The sequence below is a fragment of the Pezoporus occidentalis genome, unplaced genomic scaffold, assembly GCF_034315485.1.
Source record: "Pezoporus occidentalis ecotype Australia unplaced genomic scaffold, CSIRO_AGI_Poc_V1 ctg147, whole genome shotgun sequence".
Classification (NCBI taxonomy): Eukaryota; Metazoa; Chordata; class Aves; order Psittaciformes; family Psittacidae; genus Pezoporus; species Pezoporus occidentalis.
In genome coordinates this window covers 316,857-335,500 of record NW_026913284.1, presented here as the reverse complement: position 1 = coordinate 335,500, position 18,644 = coordinate 316,857, and the positions used below count along the sequence as shown (strand labels likewise).

The 18,644-nt window shown below is 35.8% G+C and overlaps 1 protein-coding gene across 8 annotated transcripts in view; it reads right to left on the bottom strand.

Moving 5' to 3' along the window:
* The window catches only part of DNTT (DNA nucleotidylexotransferase), a 109,416-nt gene that overhangs the window by 21,848 nt on the left and 68,924 nt on the right, over positions 1 to 18,644 (bottom strand). For 3 of the 8 annotated variants that reach the window (XM_062610355.1, XM_062610362.1, XM_062610357.1), the window contains 4 exons: positions 16,209 to 16,311; positions 7,087 to 7,350; positions 5,681 to 5,764; positions 786 to 1,612 (listed from right to left, as the gene is read on the bottom strand). In XM_062610355.1, coding sequence (XP_062466339.1) covers positions 1,457 to 1,612; positions 5,681 to 5,764; positions 7,087 to 7,350; positions 16,209 to 16,311 — 607 coding nt within the window. In that variant the 3' untranslated portion in view covers positions 786 to 1,456. Of the gene's footprint in view, positions 1 to 785; positions 1,613 to 5,680; positions 5,765 to 7,086; positions 7,351 to 16,208; positions 16,312 to 18,644 lie in introns of those variants that run through there. The other 5 variants (XM_062610359.1, XM_062610356.1, XM_062610354.1 and 2 more) reach the window with 4 other exon arrangements.

Below are 18,644 nucleotides of genomic sequence, written 5' to 3'. Positions count from 1 at the left end.
TTAATGTCAATTTCAGCAGAAAGACATAGCTTATCATCTTCCACGGCTACAGCAGCTCTCTATGTAGCTCACAAGAGCCTGTTGGATCCTTTTGAGATCAGGATAAGGAAAGTAACTTCTCAAACTAACATTTTACACCATTAAGTTGTAGCCACCCTTTTTACAGTCATTCCCTGGACTTTGAAGTGGTATTAATAGTACCCAAGACAAAGCAGGTAGCAACATTGGAGTCTAAAAAATACTGGAGTTTATGAAACTGAATGAAACTATGTCAAATTAAGAAGAAATAGAGACTTGGATGAGATTAATCATAGAGACAAAGTAAAGGCACAAAGAGTACAGACAGATTTTATATTTATGGTGGCTCAGACTTCAAAGTTAAAGATGATGCTAAATTCATAAACTGACTGGATTGTAGCATTTCATATTCTGGAGAACAAGAAAAGTTTTTCCTGAAGTAACGTTCTTACTGAAGAAAAGCACACAATTAAGTCCTAGAGCCATTTCTTAGGAGAAGAGTAATTCCACATTCAGTGCCACCCTCTTGGTGAAGAGTTCAAAAATCCAATATCATAGAGTCCAGCTTCAAACACTGCAGTGACCTTCTGCATGACAAGGATGTTCTACTCTGACTAACAGCACCAGAGTTTGGAAAAAGAGCAACCAGCAACCTTTGAAGTTCATGAATCTTATTCCAAGCTGTTGGCACTGTAAAAGGGGACAAGCACTCATACTTGAAGAACAGCTACTCCTTTAAGAACAGAAAGCCTGTGGTTTGCCAGCCATTTTAAAAATAATAAAACATTAAAGTGAAAGTAAATCACAGATTTATTACATTCTCATGCAAGCAGATGATATTTATTCAGCTTAAAGACAGGTATTTAAAACAGGGTTCAGAACTGTTTCTTCTTTAGTTAGATCCACTATCTCTCTCTCCATTTCAGTTAGTTAAAAATATGTCAGGATATTGTCAAAACTTGCTAAAGACTGCCCCAGTACATCACAAAATTTTAATCACTGTAAAGAAAGCGCATTTCAAATCTCAGTATGTGGCAAACTATATATACATGCACACAAAAAACTGCAGTTCAGACAGTGAACTGATAACCACATTACATAAATACATAAAAACAGAGGTCAGAGCATACACTCTTATTAGCTCCTGATTAAGAGCACAATGCATGTCGTAACCAAAAATTCTTTATAGTGGGTTAAGAGATAAACCCTTTAGAACCCTAAACCATCACAGAGGGGTGTAAAAACAACCAGAAATGCCAAGGTTTCCAGCTTAATGATCTTAGTTTTTCTAAAGAGCCTATTGTTCACTTGACCTGACTTATGGTTCAAACAGAAAAAAAATCCTGTTTTTTTCATAAGCACTTCTATTTTACTGAGACAGAATATTGCTCATTCATGAATCAGGAAAGTTTTGCAGTGACAGTTTTATTGGCCCAGTTCATAAATGTGTCATGTCATTTGTAACCAGCGCAACAGCAATAATAATATTACAAGACATGGGGAATATACAATTTTTCTTTCTTCCTGATGGCTGATAAACAAAGTCTTTCATTCCATAAGGCTGGGAATCATTGTAAGGTTTGATCTCCAGCTGCTGTAAATCAGAAATTTCATATTTCAAGTTGATATATACAAGTGCTGATTTCCATAGCTTTAGAACACAGTTCTAAAGAGGCACAGATTTGGACATCCACTTATCTTTATATGAAAAAGAGGCTGACAGATAATTGATAGTAAGTTCAAATATTTGTTGTCACAATTTTCCTACCAAAGGAAGATCTACAAAATGCCCTTTTTATTACAGAACCAAAAAAAAAAAAAAATCATTAGTTTGATAGTTGCACAGTGTCTTCCAAAACCCACAAATATACCAAAAAGATTCATGCTAGGAAAAAATATATATTTAAAAAAAATCAAAGCTGAGGAATAATTTCACAGTGTAACTTTGTAACGAGCCCCTAAAGGAAATATCTGTTTCTTTTGTTCCCCTCTGCAAAGCTATGTAATTGATTCCTAACTGCTGTGTTAATGCTCCCTATTCCTGTTAGAATTCCTTTGGAAATACATGAAAGTAACCAGGACTTTTTCCTGATGCAGCTTCTTGAATGCTAGAATTGGGGATTCTCTTCCATACATAATGAGATAAATATTAATATGGAAAAATAAAGTATACCAAATTGTATACTGAAATGCAGAGCAAATCAGGAAATTGTTTACTTTTATAATGACATTTTCTTACAGGCATTGTTATGTTCCAACAGAAAAAAAAAAAATCAAAGTATATATGTTATCACATGGTTTATTAACTTTATAGACCAGCTTGCAAAATTTCAAATAACTTTATAGACCAGCTTGCAAAATTTTAAATAATGATAGACAAGTGTTTTCAAAGAAAGGATTTGGTCTTCATCAAGATCAAGAATTAGTCTGGTTCTCCATGACCTTTCTATGCCTTTTGCTGTACACACGTACAGAGTAATAAAAGAATGAAGTAGAACGGATTTGGCCCAGCTCCTGAATTATAACCCAGTGACTGTTACAGAGTTGTGCATGAAAGCCTGTCTGCCTAGACAGAGCCAGTGACATCAGGCAACCTCTCTTCAACAAACAAGGAGAGAAATACAGGAAAGATGTGATTCATTTTTTTACCTGTGGTACCTAATTAAACTTAATTAAGGTTGTGCTGAGGGATCTTGAGCAGCATGCACAAGGGATATCTGCTTCCTGATTGTTTTTTAGCTTTGAGAAAGCTTTCCTTTGAGAAAGGAAGGTTTCCTACCACAAAGAAAAATGTCCTTATGAAATGCATGTGCTCAATGTTCCAATCTAAATTTAATAGATAAAACATCAGCGCTAGTCAAATGTTTTTTAAATGACCTAAAAGCGCTAGAATTACAGTAAAGAAGATTCTCTAGTCTTCTAATTAAGATTTAAAAAACAAAAAAAAGCCTTACCAATCCACATTTTGAGTATATGTTCCCTTAAACAGCACTAAAGTTAATAATTATTTTTATCACTGATTTGAAACTGACTAACCTGATGACTCTAAAAATTAATCAAGCTTGGCAGCCACACAACTTACTGCAATCTTCTCTTCCACTACGGGTCATTATCTCAAGTTTCACAGCTACAGACACCATTGTTGTACTATGTACATCCTTGATTTCATTACATACTGGGTGGCAGTGTAGAAGGATTCTTAAGAAAGGAATAACTTAATACAAAATTGCAAAATTAGAAATAAAAATTATTTTAACACATCAGATTATAAATAGTGGAACCCTTAGGGAAGGGTGTGTCTCCTGATTCTTATTAGAATGACACTACTTGATAAAAGAGCCTTGTTTAAACAGATTATAACTTCAGTGCTGCCTGGTCTGAAATTTTTCACATTGCATATCTGACTTAGAATTTTCTTTCTTTGTGGAAAATTTCAGTTAATATAATTTAGCAATTTCTGAGATTGCAGCAGAGACAACAACAGTAATACACTGCATCAACAGATTAACACGAAATCTTGTTTTAAATTCTGTGGTTTGTGGCAGAAAATAAAATTTGGAAGTGAACTGGCTATGTCTGGGATTAAATGAGAAAAGGGAGACTGATGTTATTGGAGAGGATGATAACAAACAGAGATTTGAAAGCACAGTTCGCTCCCCACCAAAAGGGACGGTCGATCTATTCATGTACTTCATTTGATATGTGGAAATTCTAAATTAAAGAATTCATGATCAAGACAGTTGAAACTTTCCCTGAAGGTTTGGATTTTTTTTCCTTGTCCTTGTCATAGAATTCCTGCAGTATAATAAGAAATAAGGAATATTTTGTAAATCTTGCTTCTTAATCTCCATGAATTATGTTTCTTCAGTTTGGGGCAGTGCAGTGAGGAAACATAAATTGAGATTCAGACATGTAGAAGGTGTGGAGATTCAGTTACAGCTACAGCTGATGGTGTGGAAAACATGTTGTGGCTATACCTATTTCTATGTATTTTTCAAAGTCCTGAGGCAGACAGTCAACAGGAGAAAGTTCAGGCCAGCATCTGCAAACAGGGGAGCCCTTCAAATCTGTGGCTTTCTGGGCCTCAAGTCTTTCTCTGCCTCAGTTCTTTACTTGAAAATTTGGGAAGACAAGAGCAACTTTTTCACAGAGGGCATTGTGAAAATAAACCCATCATTTATCTCTGAAACATCCTGGCTAATGCAATGAAATACGCATTTTCTTTCCCAGAACGATTTGAATGATATGCCAAATACAAAGCCTAAAAGCAATAAAGAAAAAGTAATACTGATTGATGCTGCTCATGAACAAACAGTGTCTTTTTTGCATTACTGAATGCCTTAGGGTTCTGGGTAAAAGCAGCAGATATAATGACATATATACTTGTACACCAGGCAGGCAAATTTTGCTGCACACAAAAAATAACACTGGCATTTCTTAATTTGTTTGTATTTCCCTAGTGCAGTTATCTGTTGCACCCTAAAAGCTATTTAAGAGAGCACATATTAACTTGCAGATAGTAGTATTTGCTATATTATATTAAGCCACAGAGTTTATGTTTTGAATTCTTCCAACCTGAAGACAGACACTGACACTGTCCCTGTGTTCATGAAGAAACTACCCCCTTTGGACATTTGATAGCATACTTATCCATTATGCGATTTTATATTTTCTTCTGAATCATCTATTATTGACAATTGTTGGAGACAGGATATTTGACTAAATGGATCATTAGTCTGATCATTTCCCCAGGTTTCTATGTGAACTGAGGATGCCATGCCATCTGAACCTGACAAGCACAGAGACAGCTGAAACTGAGTGAGGGTTTAGAGCACTGCTGCGCCTCACAAACAATGAGACAATGCTCCATGTAAATAGAAATGTTAAAAGCAGTCTCCATTCTATACGGAATATGTAGAAAAGATCAATGTAAAATCTTGACATGGTACTTTTACTTTCCCATTTAATAACATCAATAAACATCTTCAATATTGATTTTCGCTTATTATTAAAATGACCTAATACAAATACAGACATTAATCCGGATAAATGCAGAGATCAGTATAACTGCACCCAAGAACATTTAGGCCAGAAAAACTATCAATTATTACCAAGACTGGGAAGCCTGACAAAACAGAACTCCACACAGACTTCTACTTGCAGGGCTTTAAAAGCAGGATGATTCCTGAGGTCCACTTAGTTATCATATCCTAGGAAAATCTTCCTTAGACCTTCTGGCTGTGCCTGCAACACTCAAAATCTATTTTTAATTTGAAGCATCAGTACAATCTCTGTTAAAATTGTGCCTGGGACAAAGAAATGACCTTTCATTCTGAATCAGGACAGTAAAATACTTTTTTGAAATACTTGCAGATGAGTTGTTCTCAGTTTTGTGAAGGTTGCACAGTTGCCTCCAAAACACTTTTGTCTAATGTATGTTTCTTGCTAAATTTCAGAAATTACCTCAGCAATGCCAAAAAAGGTTTGTCCAGGTTTAATCAGGCTCTGTCAGTAAAATTACATCTTCTGAAGGTGGGACTGTTTTCCTATGTGATAGAGAATCAAGCTAAACTATGCTATATACTCAAATACCAGTAACAACCTCAAAAAGCAGACTCAGAAATAAAATCTCAATAGCTTTATTTATGAGAATAAACAGTACCTTTTTCCTGTCATATAAGGCATGGTTATCTAATATCATCTTCTTTTCATGAGTAGCATACCTCCGCAAATCACGTCCAAATTGCTGTAAAAATATTGCAGATATCAAAAATTCTGACAAATCAAAATTGTTACTGTTTTTGAGTTCCAACACCAAATCAAATAATAAACTAATACCTACAAATTAAACAACTATAGTGTGAAAAAGTGGATCATCTGAAAGAATAATGCCTTGAAAGGCAATGGTCCATCATTTCAGTTGATTAGTCAGGGAATAGTTGGGCACTGCATGAGAAAGTAAGCCAGTGATGGGCTCTTACAGTGTGAACAACCCACAACAGATTTGAGAGAAGAACTTTCAAGTAGCCAAACACTTTCAGGATAAGAAGGACCAAAGAGTCTGCAGAACTTAATCTAAGGTCCAAATAAATACATTTTATTAACTCAAAAAAGACAATTGACTGAAGTAACTGATCAGCTCAGCAGGATAATACATCAGTTGCAACATTTCTCCTGGTCTAAAACATCCTGTTTCCAATTAACCTGAGTAGAACAGAGTGGCAATGCATCTGTACTACTTCTAGCACAGCAAAAAGATCATTCAGAGCAGGTTAAGGAGCTCTCCTACCATATAGTCACTCCCTAAGAAAATGAGCATCAGAAGACAAGCATGTAGAACAGATTAAAAACTAATTCTGCCCAGGGAGAGATTAATCATTTGAATTCAGCGTTTGCATTTAGATAGAAATTTTTTTAAACAAATACTGTACTATTTTATATTATACCCATTGATTATGTGTCTATCGTGAAAATATCAAGTTTTCTTAACTTCTTCAAATATCAATTAAAACATAGTTTACTCTATAACAAAAATAATGCATAGATTTTAAAATGTGCCATTTTTTTTCAGGTTAAAAACAATTAATATACTAGTGAAACAAAGCATTTTATCTAATCCCAAAAGAAAGAGGTCAAATGGTTTTCAATTCCCTACTAAACAAATTAGGTTCCAATTCCGAACATGTCTTCCTCAAATATTTAATTTCCTGTAAAAATCTGTGACACTCTCCAAATAATTTCTCCACTCAGTAACCATTTAAATTGCCTGTTAGCACTAGCATGATGTAAAAAGACAACGCAAGTGACTGAAAATCAAGCTCTTCAGCTCATGAACAGAAACACTAAGATGTGAGGAAAATAGATGTTAACTCCTCTAGAAACATATCCATAGATGTCAGTGAGGACTTCATCAGTTCCAATCTATGATCACAGGCTGATGACAGCATGAAATGTGACATGTAGAGAGAAGGAACATTTTTTTAAAAACTCCATGAACTCTGCATGGTCCTGCAATAACAAAACTAGGTTAGGAATGCTAAGGAAACATGGACTGCTGTGGTTACTTACCCTGGAGCCTGTCCAGCCTAACAGAGCATATGCATATTGCTCAAAAGGGGCTATGATCAGATCCACACGGATTGCCTTCCAGTCTTTGACTTCTGCCATATCGATATTTTTTGATGTGTTGTAACTGCTGTTGTCTACTCTTGGCTGACACAATTTTAAAATGGCAAAACACTTCTGAAAATTATCCATAGCATCAACTTTTCTGCTTGGTATCTGTTCCTTTAGAAATGTTGATTCGATGATATCACAATATAGGAGTAAGCCCTAAAGAGAAAATATTGCTCACATTGAATTGCTGGACTGGTTTTACTGTAATTCCAGAGTTTCTAGTCAGTTATCTTAAAAATTCATGCAAAATGCAGCTTCAGTAAACACAAAACGGGCTAAATCTGGGCTAAGCAGAAACTTGAAACAGCTGCAGCTTTTGGAAAAATATTAGCAGATCCTTTGAGGGAGATCCACAGTGGTGGTCATTGGGTAATGGCAAAGTACTAAGGAGGCAATATTTGCAATTTTCCCTCTCAGTTGTTTCCTTCTAAGCCTTTTGAAGTTACGTCAACAGAAATTTCTGAGTAAGGATTGATGCTTTCCCACTTGGCAGACGTATAGATAAAAACAGATTTGTCCAGAGCATAGTCTTGCTGACAGATTCCAAACAGAGCATTTGGACCGTGTCTGTTGTGTGAGATTTCCTTTTGACAAAGTCTGGAGTCTCCAGAGATGGAAGAGCTCTGCCCATGCCTTTTGTCTGAAGGAAGTGCACCAAAAAATGGTGATCCTCGAAAGTCAGATTTTATTAAAACATAATTTTTTTTATAATAAAGAACAATCAGAGTAAGAGAAATGGAAGTAATAAGAGCATTGTAAATTAATTCCTTCTAATCCAGTACTATAGGAAATGTTGAATGGAAAGAGGTAGTGCTTTCTTTCATCCTCGCTCTTTAGCCAGCCACCTTTTCAATGCCTATCCCTTCTAGGCCCTTAGGAAAAGCATCTTTCTGTGATTCCGCTGGCCTGTCTCTGTGCCTGTTCCTTGCATTCCTAGGCAGCTTCCAAGGCTACTGATTTCCTGGACATCTCAGACTTACCCTGTACTTCCAAAGCTTCTTAGAGCCTGTTCAGCTGCCCTCAGGTAAAGTGCAGTCTCCTTCACCAGCCAGAAAACCTCTCATAGAATCATAGAATTGTTCAGGCTGGAAAAGACCTTTAAGATCATTGAGTCCAACCAGTTCTATGCATGGAGATCCAAAGCACAACACCTTGGACAAGACAAGTAGCAGCCTCCCTCTCGCTGCTGCTCAGCACATACTTTTTAAGAATACAAATTATCAAATACACAATAACGAAGAAATAAAGCAGATATTGTCCATCGCACTGCTTCCTTCAGTCATCCTTGAGTCTTCAGAATAGAAATGGAGCTTGATATGTAATAATACAACAATGTTCACTGTCACTGAAACCATCTCTAGCAGGAAGGCTCAGCTGGCAAAAAGATTCCGCTTTCTGAAAGTGGTTACACATGACAAAAACACTTAAATGCATGCCTCAGCCTTAATTTAGCTTTTATAGATCCATAAAAATACAGTAAACCACTGTGACCACCTCCTCTAAGGTCCCACTTTCACAGAAAGTAAAGACTTTTGAGATTTGTTTTTGCAAAAGAAATTTCAAAAGAAATTTAACTTTGTTATAAAGGTTAGCAACAGTAGTGCATAAACCACTTTCTTCAGTCTATCAAGTGTTTAATAGAAGGAAAACTACTAAGCTGAACTTAGTAAGTGGTGTTCTGACTCTACAAATTTATTAGTTTCCGTCAAGATCAACAAGCCTGCAACTATCATGTCTTTTCATATCTCCTTTTACATTTCTTTAAAACCTACACATTGATCAAACCCACTTCTGTTCCTCACTGATGAGATGTATAGACTCTTTTTCCTCAAATTTTCATCATCAGGGTTTCTCTAGGTTCTTGAATCAGTTATTTGTCTGTACTTTGAAGACCCTCAAATGTTTATACATTCTCCTTCCTCTGTAATAGGGATTCTAACCGTAAAGAAGCATGGTCAAGAATGCCTCCTGACTTTACTTACTATATCCATTAATATATAGTAAAGAATCATACTAGGTTCATGTCGGGTTTTGTTTTTTGGGTTGTTTTGGGGTGTTTTTTTTTTGGGGGGGGGAAGTGTTGCTTTTGGTTTGGGTTTTTTTCTAGTATTGAACTGAGAGTGTACAGAAGTGGTTTTATTTCATGGCTGTTGACAGGTCTTGCTTATTTCTTTTATATAGTGCAATTGTGGTAATTTTACCTGATAATATGTTAAATACCTTGGAGAATATAGCAATAAAATTATTTTTGTCACTCAGAGGTTTAATTCTGAACAAGAAAAACATAACAAAACCCCTTTAAAAGATATGATCTTCATGAAAAGATGCTGATAGATATATAATTTTCAGCCTCCCGGTTTTTGTTGATGATTTGTTCCAAATTAACAATCCCATTATTTTACTGCAAATCAGTCACAGGCTGTTTTATGGGTCACTGTCCAACCTTTTTAATGATAACTATTTGATTTGCATTGACATTCCTTCACTTCCTTGGAATTTTTATAAATTTATAAATCCTCTTTTAAATAACAGGAAATTACTTACATAGCCCATTCCCTTGGATTACTAGTTTCTAAGTCTGATTATTTGAAAATGCTTAATTTTAGCAGGCACCCTTTCACATCCATCTTTAAAAGAGATAGGAAATTGTTCTTAATTGTACTCCAATGTCAGAAGGCACTGATGCTTGCTATATCCAAATATAGACTCAAAACAGCTGTTGAATGTTAAAGCATAACTGCTTATTATCTCACTCTTTCTGATGAAACTATGCCTGCCTTCAGGTTAATTTTATCACTTTTAATGCTAAAAATACTTTTATTTTCACTGATCATTAAACATTAATCGATGACTTCAAGCTTTGATTAAGCACTGGCATTCTTCCCATTCTCTATAAAAATCATCTAGCTACTTCATCAGTGCTTTCTCATCTTTTGCTTTGCTTATCTTTCTGCTCTTTGAGATCTGGGGCATTGCATAGCATATCCCAGAACAAATCTAAATTATGTCTTTCATTAGGCAAAATCTTAACCTGATTAAGCTTTAAATCTTATTTTATACTTCCAAGTATCTACATATTCAATATCTGTATGATGTTTGTAGACAGTGTGCTAAGATCACCAGTTCTGCACTTTGCCACAGTTTGTATCAGTGTTTTTGTCTTTATTCAAATGAAGTTGAAATAGCCTCATTTTGGTGCAAGAAATCAGGAATTAAAGCCCGTCTTTAGCTGGACTACAAAAGGAATAGAATTTCTACTGTAAGTGCAAAGACCAAGTAGAAGTTTTGTTTCTGATCATTTGAGAAACAGCAAGATACCAGAGCCTGCAGTGATTTCTCTCTTCATGGGCAGGAAGAAAGCACCTAGTGAGTGTTTTTTTCTCAGTGAGATCTGGGGACAGTCACACAGGGCCACCAGTAGGCCACACACCTGGATTTTTAGCCTGTAAGCTCTGGAGGACATATTATTCATTACCTGTATGTCTGTAATAGATAAAATGTCCTTGACATAAAATGTTTAGGCCTTTTAAGATGTTCATTTTTAATGTTTCGTCATACATTGTATCCTCTCTTTCACCAATATGTTCATTCTGACACTTAGCTGTGTTATCATCTTATAGATAATGTCTTCTGCATTAGCTTTACTTAGTTTTCACAGTAATTTTTTCCAGCTTGCTACTTGTATATATACAGGAATACAAACTTATAAATTAAAATGGGGGACATTCGACATATCAGTCATTGAATGGCCTTTATCTGAAGTCATCCTAGTTACCACACGTACTAAAGGTCCTCCCTTTGATATCTCTCAGCTGCCCGAAGAGTAAAATTCTGCCTGTTAAATCACAGCATTTAAAATTGTGTCCTTTTCTTTTTTTTTCTTCCTCATCCTATTTTCATATTTAGGAACTTCAGGGGAATACTCCTTGGAGTTAACACCAAGCAATCATGAAGCAGTTGTAACAAATCAGTATTGGAGCCTTCCTACTGCTGTTTTCCCTTGTTGACTAGGCTGTGTCTTCTACTTGAATACATATTAAGCATACGCAGATGGTCACAGTTAGCATGTGTGGCTGGAAAGATATTTTAGGACTGCTTGTCTCTGGGTTATTCTGTAGTGTTTTATCCTCATTTGCTGGGGAATTTCTAAAGAGAAAAGGAAGACTATAAGAGGATGTAGACCGCTGTAAATATCTACTTCAACTTAAAAAAAAATGCAGTTCGGCAACAATTACGCAAGTGCTGAGTTCAACAAGCTGTTGAAACCTGATTCAAAGTCAGGATATCACCTTTAAATAGGAGCCAAATCCTAGATCATGTCCATTGGGATGTTTCTAATTAATCTAATTTGATTAGGCACTGGACATCACCATTACCGTGTAAAACAAAGCTGAAGTGGCACTTCTACATGTTTTGAAATAGTATTGCCTGGAGGAGCAGTCAGCTATACAGATTGTGTGAAACTCTGGCTACTGCTAGCTGCAAAACAGCACCCTTCTCATTACTCTGTGTCAGGGAATCTGCAGCTCTTTGCAAATTTCAGTTTGATCTATACACCATAAAGTGCTGTAGACATTGTTTACACAATCAAGTTTTAAAATGTAGGTATTTTCATTTCTCAAATTTACAACACCATCAAAACCAGATGTATGGGTTTAGGGCAGTTATGTTAATACCCACAACCATTTTTCCTTTTTTTATAGTATTATGGGCTTTTAGTTAAATAGACTGCTGACACATCAATACCATTGATATTGGAGTAAATCCATGATCAAACTGAAGTGTGATTTTTTTGAAAAATATAAAATTAATACCTGAAAAATAAATCCAAATACGGTTATTAGCATTGTCTCTTTTAATTAAATGAAATCCTATTTTTAATGTTGCAAGCTGTCATTATTGAAAACTATTGGTAGCTGTGTTAATTATTTTAAAGCTAAATAGGAACATTTTATACCACCTGAAAATCTAATCCAGTATGTTCTTCTGAAATGGATATATGTTGCTGCTCTTCATTTCCTTCTGGATTTTTTTTTAAATTAAATTCCTATAGCTAATCCAAAATAGGACGTAGGCATGTTAGTTCGGAAACATCTCTACCTAGGTGATACATACTGAATTCTATAAAGTGGAACAGCTCAAGGAACAGACACCTGGGAGCAGTCAGGCTGGAGGAATGGAGGGATTCCTCTTCCTGATCAGACAGGGAGAGAGATCATTAGCAAATGGCATCAAAGGATTGATCAGCAATACAAAACTTTGCAGCTGTTGCAGAATCATGCAGCTGCCTTAAGCCCTTTTGCGTTTTCAAGTTCCCTGTATGTCAGAATGGTCTAATTCTGGGCATGTCCTGAACCACCTGATTTTGACAGCAATGGACAGACCAGCACCGGAGTCCAGGAATGATGTTTCCCTCTCTGTGGCATGAGCATTTGCACCAGTGAACAAGACAAATAGAAATACATACATGCATACTTTCCTACATACAGATGTACAATGCAGACCAGAAAGATCAAATGCTATAAGAAATGCCACTGCTGCCTGGATCTTCAGTTAAAACAAAGCAGGAAATGGAATACTTCTGCCTACTTTATGCAATAACCTCACAAGCAGGACAATCAGATTCAACCCATCTTTTGCCTAAAGCAATTTAAGCCAAGTTCTTTCATGTCCAGTGCTCTAACCACCATGCAATAGTCTATTTTAGGTAAGAGTGTCCTCAGCCCCTGCTGAAGATGAGCCAGAATGAAAAAAAAAATCTAAAAAAAAAAAATGAATAACACATTGAGTCAAAAGGTGAGACGTGAGACAATCAATACATGTTCATAAAGGAGCTCTCCACCCTTATGGGCAGAGCATTCATCTGAAAAAAAATAAGCTCTTTGCTCCAGCCTCTTAACAATTTCTGTATCTTGTCTTGTAAATAGGTTTTGTTGCTGCTAATATCCAGCTGTCACTCAATAAGGAAAGTGTTGCTATTCTGTGAACCCTGTTTCCAAAAAAATGTTTCCTGCAATGGGAAGTGAGACCAGTTACTTGTTCCTCACCATCCACCTTAACAGGACATCAAAACTTCCCCTTCCTGAGCTGTTCACCTCAGTAAGGGTGAATAATAGAGTCTAAACCATACCACTAATACACTGCAATAAGTGTACACAGGCAGGCATCTACATTCTTCATTTTCCTAAAAGCCATAAGAAAAATGAAACATTATAATTACATGAATACAAAAGGAACAAATGAAAAGTGCAGAAATGCCATTAGTAATGGTATCTCTTCCTTTGTTAAAAGTAACAACAGGAACAGAGCTAAATATAGCTATATAGGTTTTTAAACAAAAAAATTAAAATGTCTTTATACAGTATGTGAATGATGCTGCATCGACACAGATGGCTCAGCCTGTTTGCCCTCAGACTTCCAAGCTCTAACCCACAGAAGTCATTTCTTAGTTTCTCTAAGAAGGTTTTTGGAATGATTAAAACCATAACCTGTGTACTACATTGCAGCTTTTCCATTTTGATGCTCTACTTTGAGAAGCTTAATGGTGACTTTGTATTATCTGTTCCTTGGCCGATTTTATTGCTGGTGATGCTGTATCAAAGAACACGATGGTGTTGATTTAATCTTAGTTTTCAGCAGCTTTCAATGGAAGGATCTTGTTACATTAAACTTTTCAACTAGGAGAAAGGCCTTTTCACACTATTTAAATAAGACTGAGGTCTGTAGTTTAGAAGCTAAACAACGCAGAATCCTTCACTAAGAGCTGCTGAAAGGAAGTCAACATTGTGACCTCAGTGATGTTCTTTGATGAATCTGGGCTTTGAAGCAGTAGCACAAAAGGGGAAAGCTGTGGAAAAGACTACAGGTGTACTGTCAAAAAGTATTAAAGTGCTTTAGATTTGAGGGGTTTTGTCTGTCTTCCCCTCCCCCTTAGAAATCAAAGGTAATAAAAAAGAAAGTGGAGTGTAATTCATGTCTTTCTTTTTTGCATTTTGATTTTGCTGGCAGCTTACTTTTTAGTAGTACCAGTAAAAGCCTGTATATTACAACTGCCACAGCAGAGAAGCAGTATAGCTAGCAGTATATAAGCCATAAAAATTCTGGAGGACAAACAGAACACAGGAAATATGTGTCCATACCTTTAAACAATTCCCAGCTTGTTTGGGTTTGGTTTCTATGGCCATTGTGCACATCCCCTTCTGACATTTTTGTCATGCTGGGATTTCTAAATGAATCCTAACCTTTTCATCAAACCCTTGGCCACCCTTTATTTCCCATACTCTCCCTGAACTCGTTTCTGCTAAATTTTATCTTTAAAAAATCATCAAGAATGATTTATTTTCTACTTATTTTCTTTCAGTTCCATTTAATGAAAGCAGCTCTGAGTGATCTGAAAAGCTTCAGCAGTTGCCTGATCATAGCCACCATTCTCATTCATGTGACTGGAGTATGATGAAATGGGAGAAGGAATAAAAGGCCGCACTCAGGACAGGCTCTATTCTCAGCCTGTTGTCACTTTTCCTTTCTGCTGTGTATAAGAAACACGATTTTTGGAGCACCCACACATGGGTTTCTAGACATTCAAGTCTGCTTAAGAAGGTAAAAGAACAGCTTCCAAGAAAAAAATGCAACTTTTCTCAGAATAAAGGGAGTAGAATGACTGAGAAAGAAGCTTTACATAAATAATAAAAGATAAAAATAGAGTAGCTCCTCAGCACTCATTAACTGTCACAGCTTCATTGCATTTCATTGGAGCATGATAAAATATACCTGCTAGCAATCTACTTCAATACATACACTTGCTGTAGAGAATTAGGATGGAAGTCACAGAAATCTAAAAAATTAATAATAATCTGTTAACATTTCAAAGACAAAAAGCCAACTGAAGAAAGAGAAATTCAGTCAATGTATTTTACCAGGATAAAAGAAGTTTGAAGCCCTTCCATTAAAGCCAGTTGAAAGATTTTGATCACCTTGAAACAGGTCACTTTCTATAGTCAGCTAAGCTTTTGTCTGGTTGGATGTCTTCCCTGTGTTAACCCATTGCACATTAAGTAAAGTGCAGATTTCAAGAATCAATTCAAAAGCAGTATTTCCAGGCTATCTGCACTAAAAGCTGACTTAGCAGTGGAGTGTTTGGTAATTTACCTCAAAAGTGTTGGCCTCCTACTTGTTGAAATGTACTCAATTCCTTTGAACAATACAGGTAGTAAATGTTGAAAAATATCTTAGCTGGCTAGAAAGGTAGAAGAAGAAACAAAAGCTAATTCTTCCCAAGATGCTATATTTCTGACCAGCAATATTTTGCGGTACAGGCATCTGTTATAATTCAGACTCCTCCAACTTTAGAGCTGCTTGAAACTGAAGAAAGCTGAATAGAAAAAAATACCAAGCCCTCTTAGATGAATAATTCCTCTGTGAAAAGTGTGCATTCTTCCAAACTCAGACATCATGGAAGACTATGTCAGTTTTCACAATATTCCAAAGGAAGCCAGGAAAAATGCTGGTCTGTGGGCTGAAAGGAAGCTAGAATTCCAGGGATTTGGTACCTAAGCTTTCAGACTTGCTCACCTCACATCATGACATCACCTAAATCCACTACACTTAAACCTGGAGCTCCCTGAAGTAGTTCCTACCAGTTCCTACATTGAGATGGGAGAACCTACTCAATGAGAAATTAAATAAATACATTTTTATTTAAAGTATAAGAACAGTTTTCTGTGACACTCAAAACTCCACCTAGCTTGATTTCTTACCTCTGGCTAGCTGCATAGTCCTAGAGTAAGATACAACAGAATGTGTGCGAAGTACTACTCATATAAACTTCAACTTTAGCATTCAGAGCTGGAGGATGCACCTAGATCATCGTGATCAATAATCAAATAGAGCACTATCCAATTTCAAAATATTGCAGTCATCTGTAAAAAGGAGTCAACATTCTTTAAGCACTGCGTAAGCTTAAATTGATGGTGTTAGAATATTTTCTCTTTGGCCAAATGTTATTTAGTTCATACCTGCTTTTTCCATAAGCCAACAACTTTATGCAGAAGTTCATCGTCTTCTCTTGGTCCTGGATTGGTGATCAAAAAATCTATATCATGTCCAGTCTTCTTACCCCTAGAAGCAATAAACAATAAGACTAAAAAAAGTTAAGTTCCCATTGAATTTCACACTACTTTCAAAAAGAACAGTTTTGCTGCATTATAAAGAGTTTGCAGCACAAAGTGATAGCAATGTTTTTTGAAACATAATCAGGGTGGAATCTTCTATGTCTTTTGTCAGGACTGTCAGTGTTCCTCATTAAGCAATAATTTAAGCTTTTTAATGTATTTCCTCTGTTGTTCAACTAGATTGTGCAGGTCCATTTACTGATGTTAAATCTCTCTCTTTCATCCCTGTAAGTCCCAGAAAAGGTTTCAGTCATCTTTGACAAAAAAACAACAAAAAAACAACCACAAAAATACTGTAGTACATATTATGAAACCAGTGCAGTAACAGCAAATAAAGTTGCCAGTCTTGACTACTGCAGCCTTAAATGTTCTTCTTCAGCTTGTCATGGACCCTTTAATGAACAAACCTGTGAATATTAGTAACTTTACTTTTTCTTTTAATGGCAGTTATAAAATCTTTGAATATTTTACATTTCCTCTCTTTTACAATATAACAATGCTTTTTGCAGAAATTGAGCTGATTTTTTATTATTTCTTTTTGAGAACAGCTCACCTTAATGTGACTAAAGCTAGTTCATTACAACCACTAAGGATTTCACAATTAAATCCATATGAACAAAGTTAATTGTAAATGCTCTTAATGGAAAATGATGTCATAACCTTTTGGTTTTTTTCTTCATATAAGTCTAAGCGGTCAGCTTGCCTTACATCTGCTTATAAAATGTGTTAGAACTAAGTCAGAGTAAGATGTAGCTTTGTAAGTAAGATGTATCATTGCAAAACTGTGCTAGCAGAATGTTTCCCTTCAGAATTATGAAATGAGCATATCTGAAAATCTATCTCGGAGTGCAGTTCATCTCAGGATTGCAGAACCAATACTAGGTTTTTAATTTGGTCTAAATATTGCAACAGGGACTGCATACACATCTATTTATTGGCTGCAATCAGGACAGCCTAAGGAGAAAGGGGCAGAGGAGATATTCCTGCAACTAGGTGCAGTATATAGGAGGTGGGGTAAACACCTGAAATCTGGAGTGGTGGCACTTAAATGATACATATCTCCAAATAGTTTCCATGTGTTCATGGAAAAAGTCTGCTCTTGCTGATGTTCACAAGGGAACTAGATGTTATAGTGCAGGTGTGTTTCAGTTCAACACCATATCCAGTATTCAGAGAACTTGTGAATTGTTATAGAAGCAGTGAAAATGGAAACTGTACAAAAGAAGATTTGCTTTTTATTATTTTATTAAATAATTCATTCACCTAAAATAGTGCCTGAAACTGAATCTGATTTCTTAAATTTGGAAATATGTAGGAACAGAACTGATTGGCAGACATGTCAACTGCCATTTGCATGACAGGAAATTATCCAATTGATAGAGAGCTGAACAGCTTTAGCAGCAAGATGTAAGGAAATTCAAATCTAGGTTTTACATTTGACAAGCAGAATACTCACTGTAATGCAACTATTGTGCCATGTCTGCAGCAAAGTCAAAACTGCTTAAACAGGTGGAAATGATTTCAAAAGAAGTTTCAAATGAAGTACCAGTCTAGGCTCAGAAACCAAACAGCAATTCAAACTCAAGAAGTTAAAAAACATTTAGTATTCCATGTAACAGTTCCCAAGTTATTTTGTAAGATGACATTCATTATCTCTTAAATTACCATAATAATCCAAAACTCTTACGTAGCATTTTTTACTTGCATGTCTCAAAACGTTTTTTCAAAGGGAAGAAATATACTGTTTCCAGCTTAGACATGCAGAAAGTGGCATTAGAAAACTTGTCTGAACTCACAAAAAAAAAAAAGAAAAAGAAAGAAAAAAATCAAAGGAAGAAATAAGAAACTGATGGAGTTGGGAGCCGCTTCCTAGTTCATCCTCTGATACTCAACACATACATATTTTAGGTTAACCACATCTAAAAAATCCTCCTTCGCTCCAGCCGTAAAATCCCAAGAAATTCCAGGTGTTTCACTAACCATCTATTTCTCAAGACAGAGAGCATTTATTGAAGTGCTTTTTATTTGTGAAGTTAGTGTGTTTAAATCTGATATAATGACACAGAATATAGTATCACTGTTAGCATCAGTTATATTTCAGCTTCTCTTTGAATTAATTCACAATGGATTCATTTCTGACTGAATTTGTCAGGCTATTAATGGAACATTTAGTCTAATTTCCACTAGCACTCTTTACCAAATAATGTATTTCATCCTAGAAAAATGTATTACCTTCCTTAAAATAGAAAAACAATCTAGTAAATTAAAAAGCTGTATAAT